This window comes from Lonchura striata, chromosome 14, assembly GCF_046129695.1.
Source record: "Lonchura striata isolate bLonStr1 chromosome 14, bLonStr1.mat, whole genome shotgun sequence".
Taxonomy (NCBI): Eukaryota; Metazoa; Chordata; class Aves; order Passeriformes; family Estrildidae; genus Lonchura; species Lonchura striata.
Window position 1 is genome coordinate 688644 of NC_134616.1, and position 15254 is coordinate 703897.

A 15254-nucleotide genomic window follows, 5' to 3' on the forward strand; every position below is an offset into this window, starting at 1 on the left:
GGGGCGCTTGGAGGAGCACAGGAAGGATTTACACGTTGGTCATCCCAGCTTGTGGAGACATCACCCCACAGAGGCAGAGGAACTGAAAAGGGACCAGCTTCAGAGGTAGCCAAGGTGCAGGAAATGATTAATTAGTGAATAATTAATTAGTGAACTATACTGGCCTACTGAAAGAGGGGGACAACTGATAGTCTTTGCATTTTGAGATTCCCATCTTTAACCTCCTTTCCAGATGAAGTGAAAAGGATGGAGACATGGCGTGTTTCCAAAAGGACAAGCTGAAAAAGATTAGCCTGGATATGTGCAGAGGAGTGTTTAACACCACAGCACCCAGAGAAAAGCCTGTTACTACACAAGATGGGAATTTAGCTACCACCACACCACATCAAAAGAAACTTCACCACGTTTCAGTCTCCTGCTTTAAAATCTGTCCCACGCCTTCCTCATATGTCTGCACGTCCTGACCAATTACCTTACGTCAAAGCCTTGTTCCACACACACACACACACACACGTTTTAATTGATTTACTCAAGTCAGTGAGCAAGGAATAAATGAAATTCCATCTTGGGAAATAAAGCTGGGCACACCAGGGCAGCCTGCTTGACTGCTGTGAGATTTGGGAGCTCAGGAACAAAGGCCAGACTGGTTTGTGGCCAGTTTGCTCTGAAGCCTGACACTGCCAGAGCTCTGAGAGCTGTGCTAGCCCAGCTGATGCCCAGCTAGCCCACCATGGGTCTGTCAGTGCAGCAGGGCACTGAGCCTGCAATACAGCCACATTCCACAAAAATAACTTGTTCACTGATCACAGCAGCATCAGCTGCAATTTATAGAGCACCAGCAGCTCTCTCCACGCAGTAAAACACAGAGACAGCACACTGCAGCTCTGAATACTGAATACAAAATGCACATGAAACTAACATTTCCATGCTTTGTGCTGGTATTTTGGGTCATAAATTGATGCCACCAACTTTTAAAGACTCTTCGTTCTCACCACATTTACCAAGGTGCTAATGATCCTTCAATACCTTTGAGTCAACAATCCTTATGTTTGTGAAAAAGGTGAAACATAAATAAGAAACAGATAAAGATGGAGATCGTGCAAGAGACTGAATTATACAGCATAATTCCCAAAGCCAAATTTTGAAGCACAACCAACCAAAATACAGCAGAACTGGAGAGGCAGCAGCTGCCCTCAAGGACATCCAGCACAGGACAGGGTAAAAACTTCAAACCACACTATTTCAGGTCACAGCATCTCCCAGGCAATCTGTGAGGATGCAAACTAAACAGGATTCTGCTCCCTTTTCTTCTCCAACACAGTTTTCTGCTGCTGCAAGATCAGATTCCAGGAAGCAAATCTGTTTCTCTTACATACTCCAGTAATCTCATACTGCAGAATCAAGCCTCAATATCGCAGTTCATTCCAGCAATCTTCAGGCTTATCTTACAACATTGATTCAACACAACCCCCACACTTTTTATACAGAAAAAAACCGAGGAAAAAAGAGAGTTTAAAATATTCATCACAACAGCGGTCAGCACTATGAAGTGGGAGCGTATCACACTTCCACTGAGGATTTGATTCAGCAAGGCTGACACTGAGCAGCAGAAATCCTGTTTCAGTCTGACCTGACAGGACAGTGCTGCCTCAGGTCTGTTCTGGACAAGGTGCCACCCAAATAACACCAGTGAGCTACCAAGGTCTCCTACCAGCAGTTATTGAAACCCTCACAGGCTCAGGGACAGTCCGAAATGCTCAAGGCAGCAATAAGAACAGGAATTAGAGGAGGCAGAAGGGCAGCAATAAGAACAGGAATTAGGGGATGCAAAAGCACTTTAAGAAAAGCCATGTAACGACCAGGGTTTGACAGTGAGTGGACACTGAGGATGAGTTAGCTCCAGGGCTCTCCCAGCTCTGTGGAGGAAGAGCAAAGCCTTATCTCCTCCCCGTGGCAGGGGCACTCAGCTCACTCACACTGAGCCTGGCCACCAAAAGCTGCTAGCTTCCTTCATTTCCTTTTGTCACTCACTCAGACTTCCTCGTGCACACTCAGTGGCTCCTGACATGCATTTAATGTGAGAATTTGTGATGCTGGAACACGGCATGACAAGAATATCCAGCATTCACTGATGGGGGCCCAAAGCAGAGCTAACAGGTTTTGGGTAAATGGAAAGTAGAGATGTTTGGCACCTTGCAGGACAGATTGTCAAGTCTTTTCTGCACCATTTCAGGCTGTCAGACCTGTGTGCTTTCACTGCAGTCTGATATTACTACAAGTTACCCATAATATCTCCTGTTCCATTACATTCTTCAGCCTCCTTGTGCTCTCCAGAGACTTTTCAAAGCTCATTTTCCACCTTCAAAGTCTCCGAGAATTTGCTTTCTCCTGCCACCGCACCACACTTTCGCCCCCTTCCATTCTCAGCCTGGTACCTCGTATTCATTCCACAAGGCAATTTAAAGTTCATCCTTCGTGATCAAACGTGGAGTGAAATAAAAACACTTCCAGACCAAAAGGCACAGCCCTGCCACCTCACTACTGAGCTTCCAGCCGTCCTCCACACCACTGACTCCATGCCCTGCTTTTTTTCAGCTGTTACATATTTCAAAATCTCTTCCTAACATTGTTCAGAAGGGCTTAACTAATTTTTCTGATCATACTCAAAAGTCTTGCTAAAACATCTCAGTTTTGACGGGAGGACTTTTCAGACCAAGGGTGGAACAAGGACAGGGATGGAAAACCTGACAGGTCTTTTTCCTTAAAATAGCTCCAGTGTGACTATTTTTTCCTGAGAAACCTCAAAGAAGTTTTGCTTATTTGTCCCAGTGAGGGAACAAATTCAAATTTTTTAACCCTGAAAGTTGCCATGAAAAGAACTGACAGCTTTCACAGTTCTGTATAATCCTTTTCTCCTCTCCAGTCATTAATTGCTGCCACTTAAATTAAGCATCCCTAAACAAGAGCATCTACTGTTCTTAAATGAACTACTAGGAAAGAGCAGGAGTGACTCTCTCTCCTGTGTTCCACGCTGCTCTCTCCTGTACAGGGGTTGTGGATCACTGCCTACGAAGCTTTCACTGCTCTGCATCCCCTCCTAACAGGGTACTCCTCATGGAGTTATTTACACTAATCACCAACATCCCAGAAATCTGTGACAGAACTTCCTCCCAAAGACACAGTTACACAAACAGAACTTGAAAACTGTGGTTTGCACTGACAATCTGAAAGGGAAAAAAAGCAAAACAAACTAACAAAACAAATAAGCAACATGAAACCCAACCCCAAAACAAACAGCCCAAGCCCTCCTCCAGCCAAGGAAATAACTCCTGCTGCTCTCCAGCGGCCAAGTCACAGCTCTGTGTGGCCAAGAGCCAGGTACCAGCCCGGCTCCACACCAAAGCAGCACTCCTTGTCCAGCCTCCCTGGCCAGGCTGTCCCCTGACCTTGGAGCAGCTCTGAAACAGCTCCCACTTCACCCCAAAAATCTCTTTCCAGCTGGAGTCAGACCTCTGACTTCCTGTGCTGTAGCCTCCCCGTTAGGAGGTGAAGAAGAGCCTTGATCCCTCTTGACTTACTTCACTGCTAGCACCTTTACTGAGTGGCCACAGCAAAGGAGCCCCAATATCCTTCCTCAGGAAGCAAACATGGGCAGAGCGAGGAGCAGCAGCAGATGGAAGCCACTCCAGCTCTCCTTGCCCAATCCCTTGAAGGCAGGCACTATTTTTGGCAGTCTCTGGACATTCAGTCACTGCTGTGCAAGACGAGAAGGCAGCGTGAGGCTGGGCACATGACGGAGCTGCACTGCTGCTCACCAGAGCCTGCAGGACCTCTCCTCCTCCTCCTCCTCCTCCTCCTCCTCCTCCTCCTCCTCCAGCAGCCGGGCTGGAGCAGCCCTTCCTGCCTGGTGGCCTCACACAGCACCACCATTTCCCATAGGAAATGCAAACCCTGTGACTCCCACCGGTCCTGCTACTCCCAAAATACCCCCACATCCTTACTCTACTAGGGAGCACTTCCATGGACCAGGTACTCCAGCTCTGCACCCCACAAGAAGTGACAATGCACAGCTGGGTCCATCCTGGTTTCTTATTCTCCTGCAGCACTGGGAGGAACAAAGTGTAAGTGACAGCAGCTCAGAGCGCTGTGTGTAATTACAATTAAAGCATTTCTCATTTTCCAGACAGTACTGAAGCACAGCTTGGGCAAACTGAGATGCAAGAGCAACACAAGGATTTCACATGTGCACTGAACATGCAAGAAAGCTGCACAGAACTGCACAGATGTAAAAGCCAGAGGAAAAGTGTTTCTGTGCAAGCAGTTTGACAGCACACTGACAAGGTGTGGACGTAAACCCAGCCTCAGCTCCTTGAACATCGTGGCCAGTAGCAGTGAGCCACGTAGAGACACACGGGAGAAGAAAGGCACCTACCATCTTCTTGGGAACTGCTGGAAGATGGCAGAAAGAGCAGAATCAGAAGGAATCTCTGTCCTGCTGGGTGCCTGTGGGCAGGTGAGAGTGGGCAGAGCTGTGCTGTGCCTCACCTGGAGCTCAGCCTGCACTGCTCCCTTCTCCTGCTGCCTCTCTCCCCTGCCCCTCTCCTGGCTTTCCTCTCTAGCTCTCTCGTACTTTCTATTGTGTCTTTCCATTTTATGCAAGAAAAAATGCCCTGTGCTTTTTCCCTTCATTTAAAGAAAACCAGAAATTTCTAAAATTTGACCAAAAAGGAAGAGGAAAAACTGAAAATTCCTGATTTCCCTTTCCTGGTGGTACTCAAAAGCTGTCTGGACACAGTGCGGGTGATGTGTCAGGAGATCCCATTTCAGCAGCACGTTGGACTGGAGGAGCTCCATTCTGTGTTTCCATACACCAAATGAACATAAAAATAAAACAATTAGGTGAGTGCTAATTACCACTGGATTTGAATAAACAGGCTATGGGGGCAGGGGAAAGTGGCTCGGAACTCTTAAACTTCTATAGTTAAACTCAGTGGCTGACACCTGAAGGAAGGTCCTGGAGCTGCCACCTCTGCTGTGCAGCCCTGGGAAGGCAGCAGCACATGGGAGGTGCCCTGTGGCAGGAGGGGAGGAACTGCCCAGCTCCTGCCCGCTGAGAAGGGGAATCACCCGTGCCCGTGGGCAGCAGCTGGGCCAGCAGCCTCCTGTCCCCAGTCCCCACGCTGGGCCCTGTGTCCTGCCAGGGCTCATCCCCAGGGGCTGGGTGAGGTGTCCAGCAGGTCCCAGTGCTTCCACGAGGTTCCACAGAGGCTCAGCAGCCCCGGCACCGAGGTGCCACCTCGGGATGTTCTGCGGGAGGGACGATGAGATGGGCACCAGACTGCCCTGGGGAAATGGCACCTCTGGATGGCAGTGCCGGCTGCCAAAGGGCACAGGGACAGAGCAGGGACAGGGACAGAGCAGGGCAGGGACAGGACAGAGCGGGACAGGGACAGAGCAGGGCAGGGACAAGGACAGGACAGAGCGGGACAGGGACAGAGCAGCCAGAGCAGCACAGGGACAGGCACAGGGTAGGGCAGGGACAGAGCAGGGACAGGGACAGAGCAGGGACAGGGACAGGCACAGGGACCCAGCAGCCAGAGCAGCACAGGCACAGGGACAAGGACACAGCAGCCAAAGCAGGGCAGCACAGGGACAGAGCAGCACAGGGACAGGCACAGAGCAGCCAGAGCAGCACAGGCACAGAGCAGCCAGAGCAGCACAGGGACAGGCACAGGGACAGGGACACAGGCAGAGCAGCACAGGGACAGGCACAGGGACAGGGACACAGGCAGAGCAGCACAGGGACAGGGACAGGCACAGGGACACAGGCAGAGCAGCACAGGGACAGGCACAGGGACACAGGCAGGGCAGGGCAGCACTGCTGCTGCACCCCTGTGCTGGACTGAGGTGAAGCTGCCACTTTCCACAGGGACACCCAAAGCAGGTGCCTGCAGAGCACGCAGGTCAGAGGGGGATCACACACTGCCCACCTCTGATCTGATCCCACCAACACAGCAGAAATTCATCCCAGACTGGCTGGTGACTAAATGCACAGGTATCAAAGATAGCAAGCACTGATTAAACAATTTATTCTTAAAGCAACCAAGGGAGCCTTGTATCAATTATGTCAAACCCCAGGTTTTGAAAAGCATCTAGAGATTCCCTGGGCCACAGAAGAGGTATCTCTATAAATGCACCTTCACTTCAGCTGCAAGCACCACCAGTGTCACAGGTAACAAACCCCCACCAGGTCAGATTTAGTCAATCTTCAACTGTGTACATGTAATGCAGCCCAGATCAATGGCAATTCGATTGCTATTTCAGGAATATCTCTTCTTCCCACTTCATTTCTGTCCTCTGCTCCCTCCCACCTCACAGTGATGCTCTAATTATTCAAACAACGTAAGCAGTGTTCAATCCATGCCAGCCCTTTCCTCCTTTAGCTCTGACCTTGCCTTATACATCACTCTCACAAAACTAATTAAGTGGAGAACAGTCTCACTTTACACTCTCTTAATGAAAAGAACTGAATTGTTACCTGCCTGAGGGTGCAATTCAAATTATTTTCGCCTTCATTTCACTCAACAACACAATACAAATATTGAGCATGAAACCAGACCAGGCAATTCACAGAAACCCTTTACCCAAAGTACCATACACAAAAATAAAAGGGTTATTGTAAATAACATAAATAACACAGTTGTCTCCTTTTGGTTTTTAACATTCGTTTTCATGTAAGTTTGACCAAGATACGTTTTAGGAAATGTCAGAGTTTTGTTAGGTCAAATGATGTAGCTGAGGAAGGAAAAGCAGTTTGGGCTGCACAAGCCTTGGAGCCAGGCTCAGCTGAGAGGGACAGGAGCAGCTGAGAAACCTTCAGTGCCTCAGAGATGTGAAATGGAACCTGTGAGAGCACCCAGCCACCAGCAGGGCAGGGCCTCCCCGAGATACCTAAACACAAAAACCCTGCTCTGGAATGTCAGCTAGAGGCTGGCCAGGGTGTGAAGCCTGTCCTCTCCGAGTTACAAACGTTTTGTTTGTACACAGGACACGTCCAGATTTTCTGAGGGTTCTATACAAGCATGGATTCAGTGCCTGCAGGAGGCTGAGGAGCAGAACTTGTCCTGCCTTTGCTCCTGAGGAGGTTTGTCACACAACTCTGGAGCTGTGTCTTCTTCAAGACACCTCAGCACTAACACACAGCGAGGAGCAGAAGCAGAAAATGAATATTCATTGACCAAGGCTACCCTGCAGCACTCAAGTCCCAAAGCACAGGGTAAGGGCAGTGCCCTGCAGGAAATCTCAATGGCACAACCACAGCTAATGACAAATCCAGTGTCCCCTGGGTGGCCACGGAGCAGAGGTGCCAGAAGCCCAAGCCATGCAAATTCTTCTGCATCTCTGTGGGTGCTGGTGTGTCCCTTTGCAGCCCCTGCAGTGCTCTGTGGGGCTCCTCATCCTCCAGGCTTCATCTGCCTGGGGTTCTTCCTTTGAAGATGAGATTTGGCATCTGCCAAGAAGCAACTATTACCAAGTTTTCCTCTAGAAGCAAAAGGAAGATGACGTTTACAGCCTGCTGTACAACAGGAGCTCTTGGCACGGACAGCAGCACCTAAGAACCAACTCTAACAAACCCCAGAGTGGGGAGCCTGTCCTGGAATCCTGTGTGCATTTCCTCAACACTGAAACCATTCAGGAGCATCAGCACAAATGTGCTGGCATTTTCATCTCAAGACTGCTTCCACTTTTTAGCTGCTGACGTTTTATCAACATATGTGAGGGGCCGGTGTCTTGGGATTGGGAGGGAAGGATGTTTCTCTTATAAAGAGTTGCTGTGGTTTGTGGTGCCAGCGCCAGCCCCAGATAATGAGTCATAGCAGGAGGCAGTTACTGTAAATATTCCAGGCATGGGCTCATTAACAACCACCCACTAATCAGAGGCAGTGCCACGGGCAGGCCCAGAGAGCTCCCACTGGTGTCACTGGGAGCTCTGAATGGATCAGGATCCCAGCCAAGCTCTGAGCTGCCATTGTCCCCTGCAGCATTGATGCCCAGCGTGGGCTGGGGCACGGCCCAGATTTTGGCTTTGCTTTCCAGTGGGCGACGCAGGCATCTGTGCCAAGGGAGATCTGGAATCCCAGACAGGAGGCTCAGAGATTTCCAGTGTGAAGTGAACAAAACCAAAGCACCACTCCTTGGTGCCACTCGTGTTTACAGCACAAACACCATTCTGACCTGTAAGTCAGGAGCACCAGCTGACCACAAGAAGACCCAGCCTGCTGCTGGCAAGCACCTGAGCACGTCCTCAAGTTCAGATCCTAAACTGCAGCTGCTGCTCAACTTTGGTAGGCTTTTGGTCTGAAATGTGAAAGAACTGGCACCCAAATGTCTGACAAAGAGACAGAGAAGTGCCCTGCCTGGGACCCGAGTTGCCCAAGCAGCACTTGAGGCAGTTGGCACCGTGCTCCCTTCCCCCTTCCCTCCAGGGCTGCACTTGCTGCTAATTTTGATTCTGTGGACTCCGACCAAGACGTGGTCAGCTTACATGCTGCTCCTCTCCAGTCCCTGAAGTAAGTTACTTTCTCATGAATCAGTACTATAGAAATATAACTGTTGAGATCAGCTGCTTTATTTTTGTCAGCTTTTCTCCAGACCTTTCAATCATCAGCTGCATTATCCTATACTCCCATAAAGCCAGGAAAAGCAGTAATAGATATCTCAAAATTCTGACTTCTCTTTTTCCTGCCAAGTGATTTCTCTAAGTGCTTTGTTTTCTGCTGTCACTGAATTAGAATAGTACCTGTACTTCCAAAGTCTTCACTGTTACTGTCACTATTTCAATACACTCTTCTCAGATTAGAAGCTGTCCATTTTACAAATGCTCCTATTTTGCTTTCTGTGGAAGAAAATACACTCTGCATTTTCTCCCTGCTTATGGCTGAGGTTATCAGACTTTTGGACAAAGCCATCCCAGTTCCTTACGGTGACAGGAAAAGATCCCCCTGCATCTGCTTTGATGGGGGAGCAATAGTACATAATCCCCTTAGTGAAAAGGAAAACAAAGGCAGATTAATCCATTCCTCAGATTCACTTTGAGACTCTCTGCTCCAGCTCTTGACTTTGCTCACAAATTGCACAGCAGGCTGTGGAAAGAGCCTGGCTGGAATACCAGACAGCACGAGCTCCCTGAGGCCCAGGTCCAAAGCACAGGGCTCTGGGCACGTCTCAGCTCCCTCTCCAATGCCCAGTGCTCTCCTCATGCCCAAACCCCCCCCCCCCAAAGAGAAGATAAAAAGCATTTAATTCAAAACAGCTTCTGTTGGTGCACTGAGGAGTGATGGGGACACTCGTGCCCAAAGTGCAAGGCAAAAACTTCTGGGGGAAGTGCTCTGCCCTGGCACAGCCAGGCTCTGGGCACAGCAGCTCCAAGGCAGGACAAGAACCTGCCTGGTGGGAACTGCCCTGCTGTGCTGGGAGTGCAGGAGAGCTGCTCCCAAAATCAGGGAGTGAGCACTGCTGTGCTGGGAGTGCACCCAGAGCATCCCCTGAGCTCAGAGCTGCTCCCAAAATCAGTGACCACCACGGGATGCTGAGCTGCTCCTCTCCAGACCCTCCTGCTCCTGCCAAGCCTGGGCACAGGGCAGTGAGGGCACAGGGACAGGACACCTGCCCAGGACACACCACCCCGGGGCACAGGCTCCTCTCTGGGAGCAGCTGCTGGCTCCCCAAAGCCTCACCCCAGCAGCAGCAGCACTGCCCATCTCCCTGGGGAGCAGCACCCTGCTCCTAAAATGAACAGGGGGGAGGGAAATCAATGCCATCATCTGCCACAACCTTACAGGTACACTCACAGTTAATGCAGCATCTTGCAGAAAGTAAAGGTGCACATCCCTGACTTCATTCTGTTAATCCATGGGCATTATTTAAGATCAGGGTAGATAATTCTAAATGCCCACAGACACTTTTAAAAGCAACCAGATATTGAGCAAAACACAGCCATCGCTAGGCAGGATTTACAAGTGGGACCAACATACTCTTAAGCAAGCAGTTACCTTCCTCTTTGGCTTCAGGAAATATATGAAAAACCCCCACTATTTTAATTAAAAATAGATTTTATAGTTCTGTAACATCTGCAGAACTCCACTGATACCACCACAGACTTTACAAAAGCATAATTTAACTGCAAAAAACCACTGCAAGGCAGTTCAGTATTTGCTCTGGATTGTGCTTATTCCCAGCAAACTCCATGGCCTTTCAAGGTTTTGTATAAATCAGTTTTTTCTAAAAAGAGACACCCCAAAAGCCAGTGGAACAAAGTGTCTTTTAACAATGTACACAGCGCAGCTCCTACATTTGGGCTGAACGTGTGGGAACATCAACACACCTTCCCCAAATTCTGTAGAGAGCTACAGCAAGGTCTGGCCTCGTGCGTGGCCCTGCAGTGCCTAAGAGAGCTTCAGGAGTCAGAACAGCTGGCACTGCTGGCACTGAGCAGCATCCCACGTTTATCAGGCAAACACAGCCTGGGACACGTGCATTTGCAGCAGGAGTTCAGACTACATCACCTTGTCTTACAGAACGGAGTGAGGAATCACCACCCCAACAAGCTACTCGGATGTTAAACATGATTATGTTGTTCTTTGAAAGAGCTTAACTGACTCAAACCCACAGAGCTTTCTCTCAGTGCCACAGTACACCTGCAGAAAAGTGCAGGAAATTATATCCCATCCTTTCCAGGCAAATTACTGCTTTATTGTCTAAAAAAACCCATCCAAAAAACCAAAAAATCTTAACAAAAAACCCACCCATCACCGCCTGCATTTACTATGGCTGGAGCCAAATTAAACATTCCCATTAAGAGTATTAACACTTGCAATCACCAAAAGAGAATTCAGGTGGTTCAAAGAAAAAACCATTTCCTATTCTTGTCTGCAGCTCAAGAGGTTAAGGACGGCCACACAGCCTATAGATAGTAAAGTAAACAGCTAGTAAATATGAGTAAATATGAGTAAATATGAACTTCTCAGCATCCCCGGAGCCTTTCTGAAGGCTGATTCGCAGGTGCCCAGCACGGCTCACAGAGCACCTCGCCCATGCCGGCTCCTCCGCTGCCTCTCACTCGGTGCTACCAGAGAAAGTTTTCCTGTGCTCTCCGGGAAGCAGAGCACCAGCACCAGCTGCTTTTCCCGGGAGCCTCGGAATATTCACCTTCTGCTGCGCTGGCAGCACTGACATCACAGCCTCGCACGTCTCGGCATCCCTGACTCATTAACAGACATACAAATGCCTCTGTCCCACCGGTCTGAAATGTGCCACAGCCATTTCAGCCGCGGAGTGTGTCACTGAAACTTGTAATCATAGCACAAAATGAAATGTGTAAGCTTGATTTTAAAAATGAGCTTTCAGGCAAGCATGGCACAAGCATGGCAATTTCTTCTTGTTTGTAACACAGTTCTAAATCATGCAAAATCATTCCTCAGAAAGGAGGGAATCTTTTGTTCTGCACTGCTTAATAAATTATTTAAAGCACAATATAGCAAATAAGGCCACCATGAAAAAAAATCAAAATCAACTCAACTTCAAAGGATATAATGTAAAGGCAAAACATATTTATCTGAAAAAAGTAAGGTTTTGCAATGCATCTAAGTTGTGAAGTTGATTGTGTTGCTAAGAAAAAAAATGTCATGCAAACGCTAAGGATTTGGACATGAGACAGAACATAGTAAGAAGGGGAAAGACAGAGTTAGGGAAAAAAAACTCACATTAAAAGTATATATATATATATAAAAAAAAAGCTTTCCAAAGTGTTAAACATAAATTTTCAAAACCACGAAACAAGAAAGCTTTTTATCAGGAACAGAAAGGCTGTATTGTTTGGATTCGGCCTCTAAGGCTGCTAAAAAAGTAAACGGCAGGGAAGCGTCCCACTCCGTTTTACAAACTGGGAAATAAGGAGCAGGTTTTGGTCCTTGGGGAGGCCCGGCCGCAGCCCCGGGTCCCCGCAGCCCCCGGGTCCCCGAGCGTGCGGTGTGCGGGGACAGCGAGCCCCGCAGCCGGCCGGGGCGGGCAGGGGCACACCGGCACCTGTGCGAGCTGGCACTGGGACCAGAGCCCGCAGGGATTCGGCACTGGGACCCGGCACTGGGACCCGGCACTGGGACCAGAGCCCGCAGGGACCCAGCACTGGGACCCGGCACTGGGACCAGAGCCCGCAGGGACCCGGCACTGGGACCAGAGCCCGCAGGGACCCGGCACTGGGACCCGGCACTGGGACCCGGCACTGGGACCAGAGCCCGCAGGGACCCGGCACTGGGACCCGGCACTGGGACCCGGCACTGGGACCAGAGCCCGCAGGGACCCCAGCAGGGACCCAGGCAGGGTCCCCCGCACCCCAGCCATGCACCGGTGCGGGCAGCCCGGCCCCGCACGCCCCCAGCGCCGCGGGGCCCGGGGCGAACCGGGGCGGGGAAGCCCCGAGCCCGTCCCGGCTGTGTCCCCCGAGCCCGGCTGTGTCCCCCTGTCCCCGGCTGTGTCCCCCTGTCCCCGGCTGGGTCCCCCCTCGCCCGGCTGGGTCCCCCGGCCCCGGCGGTCCCCGGCCCCCGTCTCCATGGCGATGTCTCTCCCCTCGCCGCCCGCTCCCCGGAGCCGGGGCCGCCGCAGCGCCGAGCCCCCCGGCCCCGGCCGGGAGCCGCCCCCTCCCCTCCCCGGCGGGGAACGGGGGGCCCCGCCGCCGCCGGTGCCGCATTGAGCGGGCCCCGCAGCCCTGCCGGTGCCGCTGCCGGGCACGGCGCGGCCGCTCCCTCCCGAGCCCGGCTCCCCGAGCCGGGGCTGCCCCGCGGCCGTGCCCCCCTCCCGGCCCGCTGCGCTCGGGCTGTCGCCGCTTGTCGCGGCGGCTGCGCCTGCCTTACCCTTGGAAGCATCTTTCTCTTCTTTGGGCTTGATCACCTTCCCGCTCATAGACCCCAGCTTGGGTGGGAAAATCCCCGGGAGCGTCGCGAATTCCGGCTGCACCCACAGAAAGCTCGGGCGGGGGGCCGCGTGCGTGCGTGTGGGGGATCCTCTACGCCGACAAGGCAGGAATATCACCAGGAGCAGGGGAAGGGGGGGGGATGAGGAGCCGGCGAGCTGCCCGCTCCCCGGCGCGGAGCCTCGGAGCCCGGCGGCGCCGCCGCGGTGCCTGCGGGAGCGGAGCGGGGAGCGGGGGGCTCCGGCAGCCGCAGCACCGAGCCCCTGCGCCGCTCGCCGTGCCGGAGACAAAAGCGATACTCCCTGTGTCTGCCCGGCCCCGGCCCCCTCCTTCCCCCGCCTCCCCGGCTCTGCCTCCCCTCCCCAGGGCCAGGGAAGCGCAGCTGGTCCTGCAAGTCCCACCGACCGCGGGGAGGGGGGTACCGTGACTCGGGGGGGGTTGTTCGCTTGGCTGTGTTGGGTTTGGGCTTTTCTCTTTTCGCATCCTCCCCTAATAATAATGGGATGGAGCAGCAGAGCTGCGGCCGCGGATAGGAGGAGGAGGAGGAGGACGCGAGTCCCCGTCACTGCAGAAGAGGCGGCAGGTTTACGCTCGCGGCGGCGAGGAGGGCTGGAGGGGGCAGCTGCAGCCGCCCGGCTCCGCGCATCCCCCTCCGCGCCAGCCGCACCGGGGCTGCGTTTACCGGCACGGGGGGAGCGGGGGCAGCACGCCTCCCGCTGCCCTCCGGCGCCGCAGCGCTGCCCCGGGGCCGTGCCCGGGCTGTGCCCGGCCCGGGGAGCGGGGCCCGGCGCTCCCCAGCCTGTTGCTGCCGTGACGGGAGCGCCGGCCGGGGGCACAGGGGGCAAAGGGGGGATCGGGTTCCCGGTACCAGCGGGCACGGAGGGCAGCGGGGGATCGGGTTCCCCAGCAGGGAAGGCGCCGGCTGCCGCCCAGCCCGGCTGCTGTCACCCCTCCCTCCCCCTGCTCCATCCCCTCGGGAGCAGGGAGGGACCCCAGGAGCGGCCAGAGCCCCTCACCTGCGCTACAGCGGCGTGGCCCGGGCCCCTCTCCCCTCGCCCGTTGTCCTCGGTGGGGCAGAGCTTCCTCTGCCGGGGCCGCCGTCGGGGCAGGGACACAGCCGGAGCAGCCCCGGAGCCCGGCCCCGCTCGGCAGCGCCCAGAATAAACGGCGGGGAAGGGCGAGCCCCCGGCCGGCAGCCGGGCTCCTGCTCCCTCTCCCCGCGGCGGAGGGGCCGGTGTGGGGCGGGGGACACGAGGGATTTCCGCGGCTCCGAGGAGCGAGGCAGGGCTGGCAGCCGGGAGCTGCCGAGCCCCGAGCGGTGCCCGAGCCCCGCTGCCCGCCGGGGGTCCCCGGCACAGCAGCAGCCCCGGGGCCGCTATTTTTAGTGGGGCCGAATTGCTGCCCGGCAGCCGGGACAGCTGGGGACAGCCTGGGGACAGCTCAGCTTTCCGCGGCCAGCGCTCCAGCCCCGGGCCAGGGCCCTGCCAGGCAGCAGGACCGCCTCTGAGTGGGTAAGTGGGTGATGAAACACGGCGTGGATGAAGTCTCATTGCCACCGCACGCAGGTGGCCGGAGATCAGGCGCAGCTGGGGATGTCAGGGTGTTTTAAACTCAGAATCAGCTGCGACCCTGGCTCGCATTTGCCTTGGTAGGGTCAGCTCTGCTTTGCAGGACGCAGGATTGCTGGGGCACTGGTGAAGTCACCGTCACCACAGGTATTTCAAACCACAGAGGTTTCCCACTTGGGGACAAGGCTTAGCAATGATGTGGGAGTGCAGGTTAACAGCAAGATTTGGTGTCTCAAAGGCCTTTCCCAACCAAAATGATTCCAGCATTCTGTAAGCCCTCTGATGATAGCAGACTTGGAGTGCTCTCCATTAAGTCTATTTCACATGAGCCTCTTCAGCTGTTTGGTTTTTTAACACCTCGGAGACTCTCCAGGGGGTTAAAAACTTGGTCTTTTTCTTGCCTGTTTCTCTCCAAACAGGGACCACTGAATCTGGGGAGCTGGAAATGGAACGGGGAAGGAGAGATTCTCTGGTTCAGCTGAGCCAGTGCTGTCAGAAGGAGCTGATGAGCCCCAGCAAGATCTCAGCTGTCCAGTACAACTTAGACCTGATTTCCAAAGGCACTTGCAGTGACTTTGCTGAGAGTCAGCAACAATTCATACTTCCTTTCTGAGAACTTTCCAACACCAAATGTCACTGCCAAATGTGACAGTGGGCCTGCCTTACCTGAGCCCTTCCCATCTTTGCCAGGAGACCTGTCCATTTTGCAGGAGTTATTA

The 15254-nt window shown here is 53.3% G+C and overlaps 1 protein-coding gene across 3 annotated transcripts in view; it reads right to left on the minus strand.

Annotated features, from left to right (window-relative positions):
* Positions 1-13267, minus strand: part of FGF13 (fibroblast growth factor 13) — a 167300-nt gene extending 154033 nt beyond the window's left edge. Inside the window, exon 1 of one of the 3 annotated variants that reach the window (XM_031504774.2) lies at positions 12909-13267. In XM_031504774.2, coding sequence (XP_031360634.1) covers positions 12909-12957 — 49 coding nt within the window. In that variant the 5' untranslated portion in view covers positions 12958-13267. Of the gene's footprint in view, positions 1-3578; positions 3774-12908 lie in introns of those variants that run through there. The other 2 variants (XM_031504773.2, XM_021542163.3) reach the window with 2 other exon arrangements.
* Positions 13268-15254: the final 1987 nt, after the last annotated feature.